The sequence below is a fragment of the Dendropsophus ebraccatus genome, chromosome 7, assembly GCF_027789765.1.
Source record: "Dendropsophus ebraccatus isolate aDenEbr1 chromosome 7, aDenEbr1.pat, whole genome shotgun sequence".
NCBI lineage: Eukaryota > Metazoa > Chordata > Amphibia > Anura > Hylidae > Dendropsophus > Dendropsophus ebraccatus.
The window spans coordinates 40,008,769-40,029,380 of NC_091460.1; the positions used below are offsets into that span (position 1 = coordinate 40,008,769).

Consider the following 20,612-nt stretch of genomic DNA (forward strand, 5'->3'; position numbering starts at 1 on the left):
TAGGGGGTTGCTTTCCAGTTGTTTAGATTTTGATAGATGGATATTGGAAGATAGATAGATAGATAGATAGATAGATAGATAGATAGATAGGAGATAGATAGATAGATAGGAGATAGATAGATAGATAGATAGATAGATAGATAGAAGATAGATGAATAGATAGATAGACAAATAAATAAATAAATAAAGTAAATAGATAGATAAATAAATAATAGATAGATGAGACGGATAAATAAATAAATAGATCAATAAAGTAGACAGATAATAGATAGATATAGATAGAAAATAAAAGATAAATGCTAGATATAATTTTATTGCTTTATGGCATATTTGATACTGTACACCCCCCCCCCCCCACAGTAGAATATAAGGAGTACCATCCTCATATACATATAGGCTGGGTTCACACTACGTATATTTCAGTCTGTATTGTGGTCCTCATATTGCAACCAAAACCAGGAGTAAATTGAAAACACAGAAAGACTCTGTTCATACAATGTTGAATTTGAGTGGATGGCCGTCATTTAACCCCTAGACAACCCTGGATGTACAGTTACGTCATACAAGTCTGTCACCAGACGATCCTGGACGTAACTGTACGTCCTGGGTGTTTCTGCCGCTATGAAGCGCGCTCCGGAGCGGAGCACGCTATATAGGAGGTGGGGGCCGGTTGCAATCAGCAGCCGGCACCTCACCGTTAATGACACGCTGCAGCGATTGCGCTGCAGCGTGTCACTAACTCCTTAATCGTGGAGTTTAAGTGTAAGTGACAGGAGGAGTCCCCTGTCACTTACTGATCGTCACACTGCGGGGGTCCCGATCGTTGAAACGGACCGTTGGAGGTCTCTCACCTGCCTCCGTGCGGTCCGATCGGCACTCTGGTCACTGAGCCTGCACAGGCAGACTCAAAAAGCAGAGCGCTGATAACACTGATCAAAGCTATGCCACTGGGTCATTTTGGCCCTGGTCCTCAAAGGGTTAATGGCAAATATTTGTTGCTATTTTAAAACAACGGCCGTTGTATTGAAATAATGGCAGTTATTTACCGTTATATGGCAGCCATCCAATCAATTTCACCATTGTGTGAACAGAGCCTTTCTGTGTTTTCAATCTACTGGTTTAGGTTGCAAAATGCTGACCAAATACTGACTGAAATATACTGTGTGTGAACCCAGCCTTATACATTATACAGGTTATGTAAGTATAATACACTGCAGCTGCTGAAGAACCTCTTCATAAAGATAGAGGGACAGCTACATGCTGCTTATTTGGAGGTAGAAGGCATTTACTTAGTACAGGCAAGTTCCACAGGAAGAGATAAGCAGCGCCTATGTATAACTGCTCGTCTCTGTATTAATCATCTAGTTCTGATATCAGACTATGTTGTTTACATCATTAAATGTAATATTAAATATATATGGTAAATATTGACATATTTCTGCTGGTGAAGGCAGAATTCTGTATACACCCCAGAAGAATGGGCTCACCTTTGGAAGTGCATACTTAGGTAGTTTCATCAGCATAAAGTCGTTCCGTCGGTAGGATACATAGTATTTACTCTGGTTTCCCGCCGTTGTCTGAAAAAGCAGATGGTAAAACGTTAGACGGATGTTATACAGAAAGGATAAAAAATAAATACTGTCCTGTACTGGTTAAATAGAATTTCTTTATGTAATATATAGAGCATACAGGTACTAAAATGTAATAGTAGACTAGTAGGGATACCATGGTACTGTATATGCAGTATAGATTAAAAATGTTGCAAAATCCTAACATTCAGGAGCCATTTGCTGTTGTATTAAACTCTAGTTTGAGGGATATTTCAGTCCATCACAGTAGGGCCTTGGTGCAAATATAATATCTGGCAATATATGTAATATATGGCAATCTGGCAGAGACACGACTCCAATCTCCTGGCCTGCAACAAGGCCCCATCTACCATGCAGTAGATTTCCTTTGGACCACTCAGGCACCAGGGCCCAGGTGAAGCTACAAAATCTGCACCCCCTTTAGTTATGCCAACCTAGTCTATTGCATATACTGTACACACTTCCTTATTGTGCACATTTATTTTTCTACTCATCATTAATACATGTATCTATATAGACATGTTATACCTCGAATAAATCTACTTAAAGGGAAAAAGCTGTCCCACCTCTTCTAACAAATATGCATCCGGCGCTCTGCAGTGATGCGCGCCGAACTGACGTCACTGCAGAGCACCGTCCTAATAGTCACTAGTAGAGTTGGGCCAGCTGGGCCGGATCGGTGCACTGAGAGTGGAAGTCCCACCCCCAGTGCACCACACTACCTCATTTACATAGCCATGAAACTACAAAGTTCCCAAAAACTTTGCCGAGGAAACTTCCCTTCATCCTCAGCACCCTGTGCCCTATAGGGACATGTTAGAAGGTTAGATACTTCTAACCTGCTGATAGTTTCCCCTTAAAATGTACAATAAATTTGATCCAGGTTGGACTTTTACACGTTTATGTAAGAATGTATAATACACAGCCCTTACTCTGGTGATTTCTACTATGGGAAGTTTAATCTTGACTCCAGATACTCCTCAGTTCTCTGTTACAGCATAAACTAAACACTGTATTACACTGGCAGAATACAAGCACCGATCAAATCGATGGATCATTCATGTGGCCCTTCACATCCATTGTTTATCAGCTGCACATCCGCTATCACACGGGGAAATGTGAAGCCACATACAGTACTCTATCAACCAAGCAAGCAATCATACACACAATAAATCCAGCAGGATATAAAACAAACACCCTAATGTATAGTGACTATGAATAGCCGACAGTCTTAGTAAACCTGGGCCATTGTATTGTTTTCTTCTTATCTGCTCATGCATCTGATGAATACATTTCAAGGACTGTTGCAGAACTTAAAGGGTTTTCCAGTACCTGATGTTCCTAGAAGTAGCGGTGATTGTAAATCCGCATGTTGCAGCAGAACCTATGTTTACCTTCCATTTTCATAAATCACTCAGCCTCGCATCATATCTTGACAATGTGCAGTTCATAAAGGGAGCAGCCATTTATACCATCAATCACTGTCCGTCCTCATCACTGCCGGATGGCCATCAAGTAAAATGAATTACCCTTATCTGCCGCTCCGAGCACTTTTGATTTAAATTCTTTATTTTGACACAAGCAAAAGATTCAGGAGGTAACAGGAAAGTGCCCAATGCCAAAACCTAATTAGATTAAGTAGATTTATGGACCAAAGAGTTTTCATGATCCATCCTGCCATGCCTCACTTTCTTCTCATATACTGCTATGAAAACTGAAACAGTTGTCTCATCAAATAAAGTTACAGGAGTATAAAATATAGCATCTGTGCTGTGGGCCATTCTCCCATTTGAGGCTTTTTATAGGCAGGCGACAAACTTTTAAAGCTTCTTATAAACAAGACATGCTTCTCTAAGGCTTCCTGTAGAAAGGGAACATATTTGTGACAACACAGAGTGACTCAGGAATCTACCCAGCAAATTGTCAGTCTGAGCCCAGGCCACACTGCCTGCTCTGTGACAATACCGAGTGGCCCACCAGGAATCTGCCCAATATGGTAGATTGTGAGTCCAGGCCTAGGTTGGACAGACCTCTTAGTGACAACACTGTCAGGTTGGGCCTGTTTGAAATCAGGTGTCTCACCTCTAAAGGTTTGCATGTCTTCCTTAAGTTTCAGGCTTCTTAAAAGCACAAGGAGCTGGGGCATCATATACAAATGCAAAAACTTCTTGGTATTTTTGTTAGAAAAGGAATACCTTCTATATAATAAACAATTCTGTTTTTCCCTTTGTGAACATACCCTTATGGTTAGGATTACCTAAAAGCTAACATTGCATCATTTTACTTTTATTTATTAGGTATAGGGTTAGAGAAAATGTATTGTTTATCATTTTACAGGTTATCTGGGGTAAGTATTAGAGTTATTTGAAAATAACAGAATTTTATTATTTTATTAATTAGAGTAAAAGGGCTACTTCAAGTGGAAAGCCTTTTTTCAGTATCACCAGGGAGGGGTTGGAAGAAAATGACGATGTCCACTTACCTCCGTGGCTCCAGCATCGCACTGCTCCAGTACCGCAGCTCTGGCCGCTTCCTGGTCTGACACAGGACTTCAGATGTGACATTCTCAGGCCTGCTCAGCAAAGTCAGGACCCCTCTACAGCTGCTGAATGGCTGAGTGGGCCTGAGACCTGGAAGCCATCACAAACCGGAGCAGTGTGATGCAGGCCCAAGCACTGGAGCCAGGGAGGTAAGTGGACGTCATTGCTTTCATCCACCCCCTTCCTAACATTACTGAAAAAAGGCCTTCTGCCCAAAGTTGCCCTTTAAGGTTAGGAAATCTGTACAGGTTAATTTGTATTAGTGTTAGGGTAAGTATTCTCTTTTTAAAAGAGAACGTGTCAAATGCAATTTAATCTGCGGGGATCATGATACAGAGAAGGAAGAGCTGAGTACAGTAATAATAAAACTTTTGTGGGAAAGGTTCCAGGATAACAAGTAATTTATTCATGTAAATTTTTGCTCGTTCTTGTGTAAGTAGTCAACTGGGCTGTCCTGTTGAATGATTGACAGCTCTCTTATTCCCATCTAAACTTTTTACCCAGAATAAGGTTTACATGAATTAAAGGTATTATTGGCTGCATTTTAAGTTCTTAGGCTTATATGAATACTAACATTGCATAATTTCCATCTTTTATTTATTAGGGTTAAGAATAGAGATGAGTGAACCGGGTTCGGGTTTGAGTCGATCCAAACTCGAACGATCGGCATTTGATTAGTGGCGGCTGCTGAACTTGGATAAAGTTCGGATGGACTCGAGCATGCTCCAGGTTCGCTCATCTCTGGTTAAGAACATATACCAATTAATGTATTTTATAGATCACCTAGGCAGCTAGACAACCTCTTTATTTCAGACAATGATGTCATATAGATGTTGGTTGAGTGGATCATCTCACCACAGGTCACAGGATTGGGCAAACCTGCTTCTGACTCCATCTAAACCCTTTTAGCCAATTATAATCCCGGCTAAGATCATAGATTCATAATAATGGAGACGATTCGCTAAAAGCCGGACCGCCAAACGTGATTAATGTAAGGACAATGTCTATGGATTATAGGAGGCCAGGATTTTCATTTTCTAACAGAAGCCATTTCTGATTAAATTTGCCAACTTAGACGTGAGAGTCTATGTAACCTTGCAGGAATCCATTAAGTTCTCCAGTCCAGCAGAAGACATTGTATTGATTTTTTTTAGACAGTATATTGCTGTTAAATAAGCATTAATATGAACCTTAACTCTTTGGGTGCCTGTGCATGTATATTTATCGGTATAGATGTCATAACTATTGTATATAGGTGCATGTAGGTCGTGTGCACATTACAACACCTCTTACTACAGAAAAGTTCTGCTAATTTAATTTTGGCGAATACATTTTTTAAAAAATTCTTTAAAGTTATATAACTTTGTAGTAAAGAATATATATTTTTATTTATTTTACATTCATTGAGTGGCACCGGGTGATATGGCCTCTCCACTGCCACCAGTGGCTGTATAGGGAACTGCAGGGCTGCAGTTATATATAACTGATGTCACTGGCCAAGAGTGCACAGCCATGGGCTCAAAACGCATCTGATTCCCTCTGGGGTTGTTGCACATTGATGTAGTGTATATCTGATATAATGCACTGCACTTGAAGAAGCTGTCTATGTTAATGTTAGTAGTAGTACTGCAGCTACAGCACAGTGCAGCAGAGAAAACAGTGATTGGCAGTTGTCCTTGCTTACTCTGCTACACTGTGCCATGGCTGCAGCGCTACTGACACAGACAGCTTCCTCAGGTACAGTGTCTATTATAATAATAATATGCATGAAATCACATATATATCTGTTCCAGAACAGGGTCTGTGCAGCCCTGCAGTTACCTACACAGCTATTGGTGACAGTAGCGAGGCCGTAATCCCTTACTGCTGCCACTCAACATAAAGTTATAAAATAAAAAAAAACAACATCTTATTTAATTACGTTAAATTAAAAAGTTTTATAACATTATAAAAAAAAAAAAAAAAAAAAAAGATATGTGCCAGAATACCCCTTTAACAATAAAATTTGACTTTCAATACTGTTTCATTCAATTTAAAAAAAAATAATAATTCACTGACAGCGATCAGAAATATGCCGGCCTTTGTACTTCTGATCTATTTTGACACCATTGTGGCTATAGCACAAAAAAATAAAATAAAATAATATATATATATATATATATATATATATATATATATATATATATACACACACACACACAGACACATACGTCAGGAAGCTTTGAGATGTGGGGGCCAATGAAGTGCCAGGATCAGTACCAGGATGGGATATATATATATATATATATATATATATATATATATATATATATATATATAAAAATATATATATATATATACTGTATATATATATATCTTATTCAGTGTTTCTCCGGTATGATATCTATGTAATCCTTGCATGTAGTATAATTCACAGACTCAGAGCTATATTAAGATGGTGCCACATACCTTAAGAAAGATGTAATCATCTTGTACAGTTAAAGAACCGCGGTCGATGTCTCCATTGAACTGAAATGCTGGTGTTTTGTCAGAGCAGTTTTGAATCTGGCATGTCACATATCGATAACCTGCGGAGCACAATCAATAGTGGAAACATTAAGTATCTGCAAGAGGCTGCTGAAGTGAAGAACGCCATTTTCCACGCTATAAATATTGACCACTTTTATTTGCAGTTAAGGTGAGATGCGCTGTACCGAGCCGGCAGTCAACCACTGTGAGACAGATGTATTGGGAGGATGTGAGTGTAGGTAACACTGAAGACATTATAAATCGCTAAATATGTGTATGTCAAAGAGGAGGTTAAACAGAACCTGTGATAAAAACTGCTTTCTATTAAACACAGACTGTATTATGTTATGTATTCTTTCCAATATAACACAGTGCTCTCTGCTGCCACCTCTGTCCATGTCAGGAACTGTCCGGAGCAACAGAAAACCCACATTTGATTGACAGATACACACATGGGACTTCATTTAGAGCTGAAGGTGGTATCACACAGGAATATAAATGCAATTACCTCACATAGTGTGTTCACTGATTGTATATGTCACATATGTGATGCTGAAAAATAAATTTGCCCACCTCCATCTAAATCTTGTATCTCCATGTGGACCAGACCTGGATCTGTATCTACTCCAGCAACAGACCTGCAAACACATAAAAGAGTCATGTAAGTCATGCTGTATTCATACACCTGATATAGGAAATACATGCAATATGTATTCCATCAGATGAGAAGTACAGAACACTGTATGAACTGATGTATAACAAATACAACACCAGTACATATCACCAGCACCTAAGAAGTAGTATTAAAGGGGTTGTCCAGAGAAAATCTTTTTCTTTCACATCAACTGATATCAGAAAGTTATATAGATTTGTAATTTACTTCGATTAAAAAATCTTCCAGTCCAGTCTTCCAGTACTTTTCAGCTGCTGTATGCCCTGCAGGAAATGTTGTTTTATTATCAGTCTGACACAGTGCTCTCTGCTGACACCTCTGGCTGAGACAGGAACTCTGTCTCGTTTTCTATGAATCCCAATAGAAAACCTCTCCTGCTCTGGACAGTTCCTGTCTCGGCAAGAGATGTCAGCAGAGAGCACTGTGCCAGACTGAAAATAAAACAACATTTCCTGCAGGACATTTAGTAGCTAATATGTACTGGAAGACTTGAGATTTTTTAATCAAAGTAAATTACAAATCTATATAACTTTCTGATATCAGTTGATTTGAAAGTAAAAGATTTTCGCTGGACAACCCCTTTAACCTGCTTTTCTATCTTCAACCTCTGAATATTAAATTATTTAGGGAAACATACAATGTTTCAGCAAACCATTCAGGATTCCTTAAGAATAGTATATGCCATTTTTCACCAGTTTAACCTTCTAAAGACTCCATCACTGATTTTTAGTCGTCCTTGAGTTAGCAAGTAAAAACTAACCTCCATGATGTCTCCCATACACTACATACACACAGAAGGAGATCTTGCTGTCCTGTATCTTTATAGCACAACATCAAAAGCCACAACAGCATGGAGGACATTATAGAACAGTACAAAGCAGTTCAAGCTGTGTAAATAACACTTCTTACTACAAGCTACTAGAGCCTCTCCATAACTCCCCAATCACTCTCTCTCCTAGATTTTGACTTTTGTAGACACCTGTAACCTTATCCCTTAGCAAGCTGATTTGTTTGGAGAAGGAGCAACAATGAGTTTAGGGCAATGGGTATTTTTTTTTCTATGGTAAGATATATTACAAAATGCCCTATTTGCTGGTACTATTGATTTTTGCAAAGTAGGATCCACATTTTCAAAGGTTAGATAGATATGAGATAGATAGATAGATAGATAGATAGATAGGAGATAGATAGATAATAGATAGATAATAGATAGATAGATAGATAGATAGATAGATAGATAGATAGATAGGAGATAGATAGATAGATAGATAGATAGATAGATAGATAGATAGATAGATAGATAGATAGACATAGGTATATTATGTATGTTATGCTATGGGTATATAACACATGTGCTTTGTAACGTCTACAGATCTTTCGAATCAACTGCAATGTGTCAGTGAGTCATCCCGGCCCATCGCTCTGGCAGGATAATCCCTCGCAGTCCTGGCATTCTCACTTGCGCTCCTCATTAGAACCAGCTTTATTTGTATTAGCGCTCACTATTTACATAAAAACGATAATGATGACTTTATAAATGTCCCTCATTACACAGTGAGACCCAATTTGTACTGTATTCACTTCACAGGGAAATATTCAAGTCCTGGAGATTACACGTCCACTTAGTCCTTCAGAGCTGACGCTCATCCATAAGAAAATGTTGTTCTGAGACTTCAAAGCTTAAAAAAAAAAAAAGAACACCAAACGTTCTTTCTTCAGACGGAACAATCGCTGGTAAAGTCTCAATAATAAGACCCAGCAGAAAGTAATTATTTTAATACCCAGCCTAGTGAAATGTATTCCACAATCTTCGGTTTCCTGTACTTTAAGCCAATTTATCAAGTCAAGAATACAAACCCATACTGAGCCTAGAATAAAGCCAGCAATGTGTAATTAATGCTGCATAATGAATGGAAGATTAGATCACCAAGGCTATGACAGTCCCTCACTCAGAAAGTGAAACCCGCCTGGGAACAGAAAGTGATAGGACAAAATCTTGTAAACATCACCAAAACCAAGGCGGCAAAGTGCAAGATTGTAGTGCAGATGTTATAGATGAATAACAATTCTTCATGTTAGAAATGAACTGTTGTCTTTAACACAAAAGACAATTAGAAATATAATAGGGCAGACTAAAGAAGGCTTCCCTGGTGGTCTAGGGTAGTGGATAGGTTAATATTGGGTTTCCTGGTGGTCTATAGTAATGTTCAGGTTAATTTTTTATTCCCTAGCAATTTAGGGTAGTGGACAGGTTAATGCTTGATTCCCTGGTGGTCTAGTGTAATGAACAGTTTAATATTTAATACCCTGGTGGTCTAGGGTAATGAACAGGTTAATATTTAATACTCTGGTGGTCTAAGGTAGTGGATACGTTAATATTTTGTTTCCTGGTGGTATAGGGTAGGTTAATATTGGATTTCCTGGTGGTTTAGTGTAATGGGCATGTTAATATTTGATTTCCTGGTGTTCTAGTGTAATGAACAGGTTAATAATTGATTCCCTGGTAATCTATGGTAAAGGAAAGGTTAATATTTGATTCCTTGATGGTCTAGGGTAGTGGACAGGTTAATATTTTATTCCTTGATGGTCTATGGTAGTGGACAGGTTAATATTTGATACCTTGGTGGTCTACGGTGGCGGAAGGGATTGATAACTGGTCATTTATGGTGGAAAAAATGGTAACAGGGCTTGTGCGGGAAGCAGAAGACGGCTGAAGCCTTATGCGCCCCAGGCTCACTTCTTCTGTAAGTATACCTTGTGAGATAAGAGGGGGCAGGTATTTACACCGATCATTGATCCTAACATTACAGCGATGTTTCACTTGCACGCAATTATCATGTTAAACACTAGAGATGAGAGAGTAGTGCAATATTCGACTTTCGAGAATTCGAATCGAATAGGCACCGATATTCGACTATACGAACGAATATTCGATCCCATTATAGTCTATGGGAAAAAAATTCTCGGCACTTGGAAATCCAAATTCGACCACTTGGAGATCACCAAGTCCCCCGTGAAACCTCCCTAAACTATGCCAACACCTCCGGAATGACACTGGGACATTAGGGGGAGCATGCCTGGGTGCGCCCAACACCCCAAAATCGCAGTATAATGCCACTCTCCGCAGTTGCGAAGGAAAAATATTTGCAAACGCTTTACGAATGTTCACACATTTCCTTCGTATTTCGTGCGCAGAGTTACATACATGATTCCAATGTGCGTCCGCAGAGCGTCACATTATTTGCGCGTATCACGCATTACGCTGTACGAACGCTAGGCCGCAGCAGAGCAGAGATTAGGCAACTGGCACTATAGGTATCACATGCCTTTTACTGGGCAACTGGCACAATAGGTATCACGTGCCTTTTACTGGGCAACTGGCACAATAGGTATCACGTGCCTTTTACTGGGCAACTGGCACAATAGGTATCACGTGCCTTTTACTGGGCAACTGGCACAATAGGTATAACTTGCCTTTTACTGGGCAACTGGCACAATATGTATAACGTTTACGTGCCCTTAGTGGGCTACACCAGGGACACTATAAGTCACTTGTACACACAGGGTACTGGAATGAATACACCTGCTGCTGATGCTGCTGATGCTGTTATATCATCTATGTCTTAGCACTGAGAAGTGCTTTGGATTCAAAGATGACCTTTTTTGCTGTATCTTAGCCCTGAAAAGGACTTTTGGGTTCAGTAGTAATCCTGCCTAACCAAAACGCTATTAAAACCTATCTCTCCCTGCTCTAAGATCTCTCCCTGGCTAGGTTGAAAGCTCATCTGCGGTCGAGAGGAGGAAGTCAATTATTAAATATTCGAGGTCATGTGGTTCAGCCATTCAATGAGGGCAGATGTCGTTTTGTCGCTGTGTGCGTACTCCTAGGGTCCCTCACGGCCTCCCTGCATGGTGATTGGATTAAAAAAAAGCGCCAAGTGCGATGGGAGGGCTTTCGAATGTTTCCCGCGTATTCCTCACACTACTCGATTTAATTCGAATCTTTTGAATACCGAAATATTTGATGGAATACCATCTCGACCATATTTACTCATCTCTATTAAACACCAACCACCTCCAGTGTCAGAATGTGTAGGAGGTCTAGGGAAGAAGATGATGTCCAATAATATTTTGGTTTCCAATGGAATATGATGGACATTGTTCCCTAGTGGTACGAAGCAGAGCCTCAGTTAATATTCACTCCCTGGTGGTCTAGGCGTTAATAGCTCATCAACGCTAATACATAACGAAGTTACAGTGATTATCCAGTCTTAACAAAATAGCACAGAAACAAATGGTGATGAGCAGGGGGACCAAAAGGCGCTGGAACTAAAGCAGCAGGGGAGCAGAGGGGAGGTGAGTATCACTTATTTTTTTTATTCATACCATCCCCCTAGCCAAAAACCTATCCTTACCTAGTGCTGCAATGCAGCTAATCTCTCTCTGCTCTAAGTCCCTCTAAGTCCCTCTGTCTAGGATAGAAAGACCTGGCACCATAATGGGGACCCTTTATGGTCTGTGCTATGGGAGCCCTGTTTCTAGAGTAGTGGTCTTAAACTTATGGTTTGCATTGAGGCAAGTTGCGTTTTTGTGACAGCTGGAGGGGCACAGATTGGGAGCCACTGCTTTATACAAATACTAAACGTGATCCGTCCTACAAAGCAATGACAATACGTTGCCATTTATCCCGTATCACGCTGCGTCTTCTCAGATAAAATGTTTCCATTTGCAAATCTGTTTAATTAAAATTTTTAGGTAAAGGAGAAGCGACAGGCCGGAATCTGCTAACAATCAGCAGAGAACTTCAAGGGGCTCCTCATACATCAGCGGTGCTGTTAAATATTTCATCCATCTCCCTTTGATGGCATCTCATTTCTGAGAGAGACTGTCACATTTTCTGCACCTCAAAAGACCCAGGTGCATATGTCTCCCATCAAACAAATCATGAATTCTAGCGGTGGCGGCACTGAGTATTTTATCCCAGGTGAATGATTCATGCTGCCATATGCTTCATGACCAACTTCAGGGACCGTGTCACTAGACATACTCAGAATATTCCAAACATAGTACACTGCCGAGCAACAGGGCGTCCTTTGTATTAATCAACAGGAGTAAAAATTATTATTTATGGATAAAGGACAACTCTGGCCAAAAGTATTTTTTAACATGTTATTACTTATGGAAAGTTAGACAAATTTCTAATGTACATTAATTATGGGAAATGCACATATACTGCTATTTCCCTTAATTTAGTAAATCATGGAGGGTAAGAATTCCGTCCAAAACCATGACGTCACGAATCACTTGTAATTCCTATGGAGTGTCCAGCAGGGGGCGCAGTACCCTGAGTACCATTGACTTCTATATATAGTGCGCCCCCTGCTGGACACTCTATGGATTCAATGCACGGCGCTCCGGCGGTGTCCCCGGCCGGCATGTGAGCAGTGAGTGGCGGCTGGGCGGTGAGTGGGTCAGTGCGGCCGGGCGGTGAGTGGGTCAGTGCGGCCGGGCGCTGAGTGGGTCAGTGCGACCGGGCGGTGAGTGGGTCAGTGCGACCGGGCAGTGAGTCAGCTGCGGGAGAGTTTGAAATTTGAAGCTGGGAGGAGGAGGAGGGGGAGCGGAGGGAGCATGATGAAGCCCTTGTGTGAGGAGCGGCCGGCGGCGGCGATGTGTCCGGCGATGTGTACTACTATGAGCAGATGATGGGAGTAGTAGTACAGTGCATGTGTATCCAGCACCAAGCAGGGAGGGGGGAGGTAATTAGATGCATAGGCACCTCTCTCCCTCCCTGCTCGGTGCCCTCCAAATGTATTGATTGAATACATTTTTGGGATACTTTGGGGACTGTACAATACATTTTTACATACACATCAATTGAATCCATAGAGTGTCATGTGAGTCATGAATAGAGATGATCTTTGCTAGGATCAGCCATTAGCTTGTCAGCCATCTGCCTTTGAACTTCATGCTGCTTCATTTCCAGGACTGGATCCAGCTTTTCCAGTCACCCGCAGTGGCACAATTCAAAGGCAGCTGGCTGACAAGCATATGGCCAAGCCTAGCGAAGTGCTTCACTAGTACTGTGAATTCACTCATTTCTAATAACGAACCATGTGATTAAAATGTGAATTTCTGTTAAGGAATGTGAAAAAAACCACAAATGCAAAAACACACGCACAAAATAAAGGAAGTCTATGGCTATGTTCACACAACGTCTTTTTTCTAAATAACATTTGTTGTTTGATAATGACTGTAAATAATTTTCATGGACATTATTGATGGACGTTATTTTGTATAAAAAGATGTTGTGTGAACATAGCCTTTGGGTGCGCTCTTATATACTTAGGGGGAATTCATATTTAGCACAGTTTTCTAGCACAGGTGTGAACTATTACCGGATAAGTTCACACTACGTTTATGCAATCCGATGCATTTTGTACCCTATGGGAAACAAGCATCACTGGCTGGGGGCAGCAGCAAGTTTGGGCAGCTCACAAAACTCCACTCACGCCACTTGCTCCTAAAGGATAAGCCATCTTTCAGCAGATATAGCAACCAAAGCCAAATCTATGAATTACAACAATTTCATTTATGTGCAAAAGACTCCAGTCCAGAGAGTCACATAGCAAGTCTGCTGTCAGCCTCCAATTAGAACGTCAGGATTTGTTTTTTTGCAGTTGTGCAGATGCACCAAAAGTACAATGTAAATAGTAAATGGAGCTTAATTGCAAACCACACCTGAACTGGAGACAAGAGAGGGGGAGAAGTGGCCATGTTTCTGTAGTGCTGGATAACCCCTTTAAGGTGGCCATTCACCTTCAATAACTGATGGCCGATCCGGTGATCTCCATGATGAGAGGAGGGTTAAGCTGCATGCAGAGAGCTCTAGCTGTGGCTTATCTCTCCAAGAACAAAGGGGTTGGGCTGTGAGCAACATACACCTTACACAAACGGCCAAACCGAGCTGACAAATGTATGAGGTTTAGGGTGCCTTTGCAAACAGAGATTTATCTGACAGACTTTTGAAGCCAAAGCCAGGAACAGACTATAAATAAAGAACAGTTCATAAAGGAAAGACAGATTTCCCCTCTTTTTAAATCCATTCCTGGCTTTGGCTTCAAATATCTGTCAGATAAATCCCTGTGTAAAAGGACCTTTAAGTTCATCTACCAAAACTAAAAATGCATGTTAAAAACTGACACCACCGTAGGGCACTTTCACATGTGTCCCACTGTCCAAAACCAAACTTCTATCAACTTCAATGAAAGCAGGGAAATACACTAAAAATTGCCATGGCACTTCTTTTTAGCACAGTTAAGCCCCAAAGTTCCTATTTAAAGCGGAACTATCAGCAGGTTAGACGAATCTAACCTGCTAATAGTCCCCTGATGCGCACAGGGTGCAGAGGAAGAAGGTATGTCTCTTATCTTCCTCCTTGGCACCATTCCTGTGCAGTTAGCAGTTGAATCCACAGCCTAGAGCACTGCCTTGCCCCTTCATTGTGCTAATGGTACAGGTTAGGACAGGTGACCGAGGTTCCTTACTCCAACCACTAGAGGTCACACTCTCACAGCACAGCTGCAGCTAACACTAGGTCTAGCTACACACATATTTGCTTTATAGTAACTACTTCCCTTTAGCTGTGTGCCAGGCAGGCAGGACCTGTACATAGTTGTTCCTGCAGTTAGCTACCCAACAACTATGGGCCACTAGACCAGACCCCCAGGGATACCAGAGGCATGGGAGTCTTCACCCTTGCCTGTGCCGTGCGTTATACTTGCTAAAACAGGACAGTCGAAAAAAGGAACGGATAACTGAAGATTGGACCTGCAGTAGAGCACAGTGCAAGTTCAGCCACTCTCTACTGTCAAGACGCTCAGCTTTGTAGGAAGGTCACTACAAGCCAGTTCCACCCAGAGCAGAGACCTGGGACTTGTACTACCCCAGTAGGACGGAAACCCGACACTGAGGGGCAGAAGGCGGTTAGGTGACATAACTAGACTCATCCATACGTGAGTACGAGAATATCCTTCAAACACTTTAAAGAGACACTTCACTACATCCTATAAGAGTACATAGTATATCAGGCAAGGGGCCCTCCTATCCGATTCCTGACAACTGCTGTGTGTCCGTGGGTAGGTGCTCCTGGCCACTGTGACAAATAACCTCCAGAACCCACCAGCAGGCCCAACATCTGTTCATACAACCTGGGCCACGGCACTGTTACTATGTCTTGTATATATGACATCCATATGTCCGAACACATATACAGACACCGGCACATACAGTATATCTGCACTGCCTTCTGTATACTCTATAACAGAGAATTCAGAGATTCCTAGTAACCGTAAAGTGAGCTCTTATGAACTGATCCAATGTAAAGGGTTAAGCTATAGAGATAATCTAATTTACTCCACGTGCACTTGTGCTCCGTCAATTGCCGTTTCCAACAGCCCGTTGCCTTGTTATGTTTGTAACGGCCTATGGCAATTTCAATGTAAATGGTGTAACATAATATCATAATAAAGTCCCCATTGATGTCCTCTCCAGCATAATGTTCTGCATTTGTATGTCGTTCGCTATGCTCCAGGTAAAATAATCGTTCCCAGATGGAACCGATGCCAGGCGGCTTTCTTCTCGCATGTGATAGAGTTCAAGGGTCTTCTGGTGTCTTTATTGGATCACGGAGCAAAGACGATTCATTATGGGTTGTTAAACATTTCATCGGGCTGATGGGTTCCGCCATGAGCAGACAGATCTGTAGCAGGTTGTGCACGTGGTTACGGACATGTGTGTCTAGTGTAGGGTTATCCTACAGGCTATGGAGGGATTAGAGGTGCTATGGAGCCTCATAGACTGGATGGGTGCTTGGGAGTCATTATATTCGAAGGCTTCAAAGGGCCAGAGGAGGAACAGGGCAGAAGCATTAGAAGAAGAAAGAGCTGTAAGGCCGCCATAGATCACTGGTTAAGCTTTGTAGTTGTTACTGAAGCCGTAGCTTCCCCTGAGATGTACTTACAGTAAATCTACCACATAAAAAGGTTTGCGCATTTACAGGTTGTACAACGTTTGGGACCAAATAGGTCATGTAATCCATAGAGAACAACGCACGCTAATGTAACTCAATACAGAAAATCAACCAGCGGAGAAGAGAGAAGAGTACATACAGAACCACTGTCACATCTAAATACATAGAATCCTGCATGTCCTGCAGGCAGTGTTGTATTCTTTCCAGTCTGACACAATGCTCTCTGCTGCCGCCTGTTTTTCTTCTAAATTCTGGCAAGTGCTGTGGTAAATCTCTACTTGGATATCTATCTCCTATCTTATCTATCTATCTATCTATCTATCTATCTATCTATCTATCTCCTATCTATCTATCTCCTATCTATCTATCTATCTATCTCCTATCTATCTATCTCCTATCTATTTCCTATCTATCTATCTATCTATCTATCTATCTATCTATCTATCTATCTATCTATCTCCTATCTATCTCCTATCTATCTATCTCCTATGTATCTCCTATCTATCTATCTATCTATCTATCTATCTATCTATCTATCTATCTCCTATCTATCTATCTATCTATCTATCTATCTATCTATCTCCTATCTATCTATCTATCTATCTATCTATCTATCTATCTATCTATCTCCTATCTATCTATCTATCTATCTATCTATCTATCTCCTATCTATCTATCTATCTATCTCCTATCTATCTATCTATCTATCTATCTCCTATCTATCTATCTATCTATCTATCTATCTATCTCCTATCTATCTATCTATCTATCTATCTATCTATCTATCTATCTCCTATCTATCTATCTATCTATCTATCTATCTATCTATCTCCTATCTATCTATCTATCTATCTATCTATCTCATATCTATCTATCTATCTATCTATCTATCTATCTTCTATCTATCTATCTATCTATCTATATATCTCCTATCTATCTATCTATCTATCTATCTATCTATCTATCTATCTATCTATCTCCTATCTATCTATCTATCTATCTATCTATCTATCTATCTATCTATCTATTTATCTATCTATATCTCAATCAGTTAGACCACTGCTCTTAGAGAACCTTTAGATGTACTCTTGTTATACTTTTGTTTGCCAAACTTTATTTTTGTTTGCAAAAAAATGTATTGACAAAAATTCAATAAAATATATTGAAATAGAAAACCTGTCCTGCTCTGGACAGTTCCTGACCGAAACAGAGGTGCAGCAGAGAGCACTGTGTCTGACTGGAAAGAATACACAATTTCCTGTGGGGCATACAGCATCTGATAAGTACTGGAAGGCTTGAGTATTTTAGAGGCTCAAAGGCAGGAAAAATGACTTGCAACATTCACCAGTGTGAACTTCAGCCAACATTTATTACATATAAAAGGTCACAGGACAAAGGCGCTTCCTCCAGGCCCTGATACCTGTATAACTTTATAACACAAACTGATTTGAAAACAGTTTGTTTCTCCGGAGTCCCCCTTTATTAGCTTGAGTGGTTACATGTGAAATGATTTGTTGATTTGTCACTATTATTACACTATGGATGCACACTGATATATGGCTTCTGGTGTCGGACAAAAACAGGCCATAAAGCAGCATCAATGGAGTCCCAATAAATATGCATGGTATTGGGATTGTGCCATAACAATATACTACTTGTATGCTGAAGTCTTTTACAGCCAGGCCAAATCAATAGCTGGGGTGTCCATTACTATTAGTATCAGCTGTACATGTCCACATATAATAACCTAAAAACATCAGGTAAAGAGTCGCCACATCAGATTTCATGGCATAAAGGTTTTTATTCCCAGTCACTGAGTGAAGAATCTATATATTTTACACATGTCAGGGATAGTTCACACTGGGTAATAAAGGAAGGTTCATAGAGCCATTTATATAGTAATAAAGGTAGGAGCTAAAGCCGGATAAACAGGTGAATTCAGCAAATATCCTGCAATAAAAATGACATGACAGATCATTCTCTAAAGAGGCAGAGAGCTAAGTGCAGACGCCTGATATTTGTGCAGACCGACAAATACAGCGGGAGACCAATCCATCTTATCCATCGTCTATATATTCATCGCTTTTAATGTCGCTTGAAGGTAAAGAAAACAAATCACTGAATTCAAAAAATAAAATTTAAAGGGAAATTCCCAAAATACGAACTATTAATAAAAATAAGCAGAATTACAATATTAAGGACAAGATAGTCTGTTAAAATTAAGTATTTAAAGTTATGTACGGAGGGTTTTTGTAAAGGGGTTTCACACATGTATACTGGTATATTGTGCAGATGTACATATGTAACACATATACAAATGGTGACACAAACATACACACATTCACGCAAATACAAGTACACGTACACACATTTATATACACAAATATATAAAAACTGTGACACACACATACACACAATCATAGTTCATATACAACCACAAACGTTACACAAACATACACACATTCACTGACATGAGAAATGTGACACATACACACATTTATACATTCATACACGCACATACACATACAGATGTAGCCAGGGTTAACATGATCCCTGACTTAACAATTGTGTCAGGGAGCTACTGTATGCTAAGTCAATTAGAGTGTCGAGTTAAATACGTCATTGTGATCCCCAGTGTGACAATCTCCCCTCAGTGACGCAGCTCCACTAGAATCAATGGAGCTGCATCACAGAGGGGAGGGCCGATTGTCACACTGGGGATGGGCGGCATGCCCTGGCGGTGCCCAGCAGTAGACCGGCACAATGCGTGGGAACCAGGCCACGGTTAAAAAAAAAAGAAAAAATGCCCATAAAAAAAATATAATATCTGCCAGCCCTGTACCTCCCCAGCACACTCTCATATATTGTATATACAAATGTACACACTCTGATACTAACATAGAGAAATTTACATTTCCAAATATATATATATATATATATCTTTTATGGTTGTCCAGACAGGGTGGTGTTGAAACCAGCAGCCATTTGGAGTTGGAGGTGTTAGGGTTTGTTTGCACAGCATCATTTTTGACAGGCACTGATTTCTTTATCAAAAAATACTCAATGTCTTGGTCAAAAATCTTCTTTCCATTGACTTTAATAGGAGATGGGAAAATATGCATAAAAGTAGTCACGTCACCTCTTTTCGCTGTCGTTAAATTCAGGGTCGCCCCTGCCCCGCATGCTGCCTATGGCTTAGAGAGAATGATGGTGCATGCTTTGCCCTTGGGAACTTACCCTCTGGACTGGACTGTTATATGTAATGCTATGTGCCACCTACTGGTCAACCACCAACAGCTCTAATTCTCCCCTTTCACCAGCAAATGGCGGACAGCATTAATATTACACCATACAATTTGTTTAACCAACCATAAGAAGAATGACTCAGGAAGAAGCCAGAACATGGGGGAGGGCACCATAACCACATTTGTGTATAACCCTATTTACAATCAGCACAACATTTGCACCTACAGTCTACATGAGGGTGTGCCTGGTACTGCTGTTCAAGGGGTTATTCAGCATTAGAAAAACATGAACACTTTCTTCCAGAGACAGCAGGACTCTTGTCTCCAGTTCAGGTGTGGTTTGCATTTAAGCTCCATTAACCCCTAGATGACCTAGGACGTACCTGTACGCCCTGACAGCCTGTCACCAGACAACCCTGGGAGTACCGGTACGTCCGGAGTGGAGCGCGCTTCATAGCAGGTGGGGGCTGGCTGCAATCAGCAGCCAGGCCCTCACCGTCAATCACAGGCTCCTACGATTGCGCTGCAGCCTGTCATTAACCTCTTAAATGCTGTGATTGCTACTGGCAGGCTCAAAGAGCAGGGGACCCATTACAGTTATCAATGCTATGCCTATGGGCCCATTTACACAGAAAGATTATCTGACGGATTATCTGCCAAAGATTTCAGGCCAAAGCCAGAAACAGACTATAAACAGAAATCAGGTCATAAAGGAAAGCTTGAGATTCCTCCTCTTTTCAAATCCATTCCTGGCTTTGGCTTCAAATCTTTGGCAGATAATCTTTCTGTGTAAATGGACCCTTAGACATAGCAATGATCAGTGTATGCAATCTAATGATTGCACGTAATAGTCCCACATGGGAAAAGTAAAAATGTTTTTAAAAATACCCCAAAGCTCCTCTCCCAATAAAGATTAAAATCACCTCCTTATCCCATAGTATAAATAAAACATATAAAAATAATGAATACCGTAGCGTGCGTAATTGTCCGGTCTATTAAAATATAACAATCGCCATCCCGTACGGTGAA

The 20,612-nt window shown here is 40.6% G+C and overlaps 1 protein-coding gene across 1 annotated transcript in view; it reads right to left on the reverse strand.

Annotated features, from left to right (window-relative positions):
- The window catches only part of SORCS2 (sortilin related VPS10 domain containing receptor 2), a 647,363-nt gene that overhangs the window by 92,330 nt on the left and 534,421 nt on the right, over positions 1-20,612 (reverse strand). Inside the window, 3 exon segments of the mRNA XM_069977381.1 lie at positions 1,488-1,577; positions 6,578-6,696; positions 7,211-7,275. Of these exon segments, the coding sequence (XP_069833482.1) occupies positions 1,488-1,577; positions 6,578-6,696; positions 7,211-7,275 (274 nt within the window).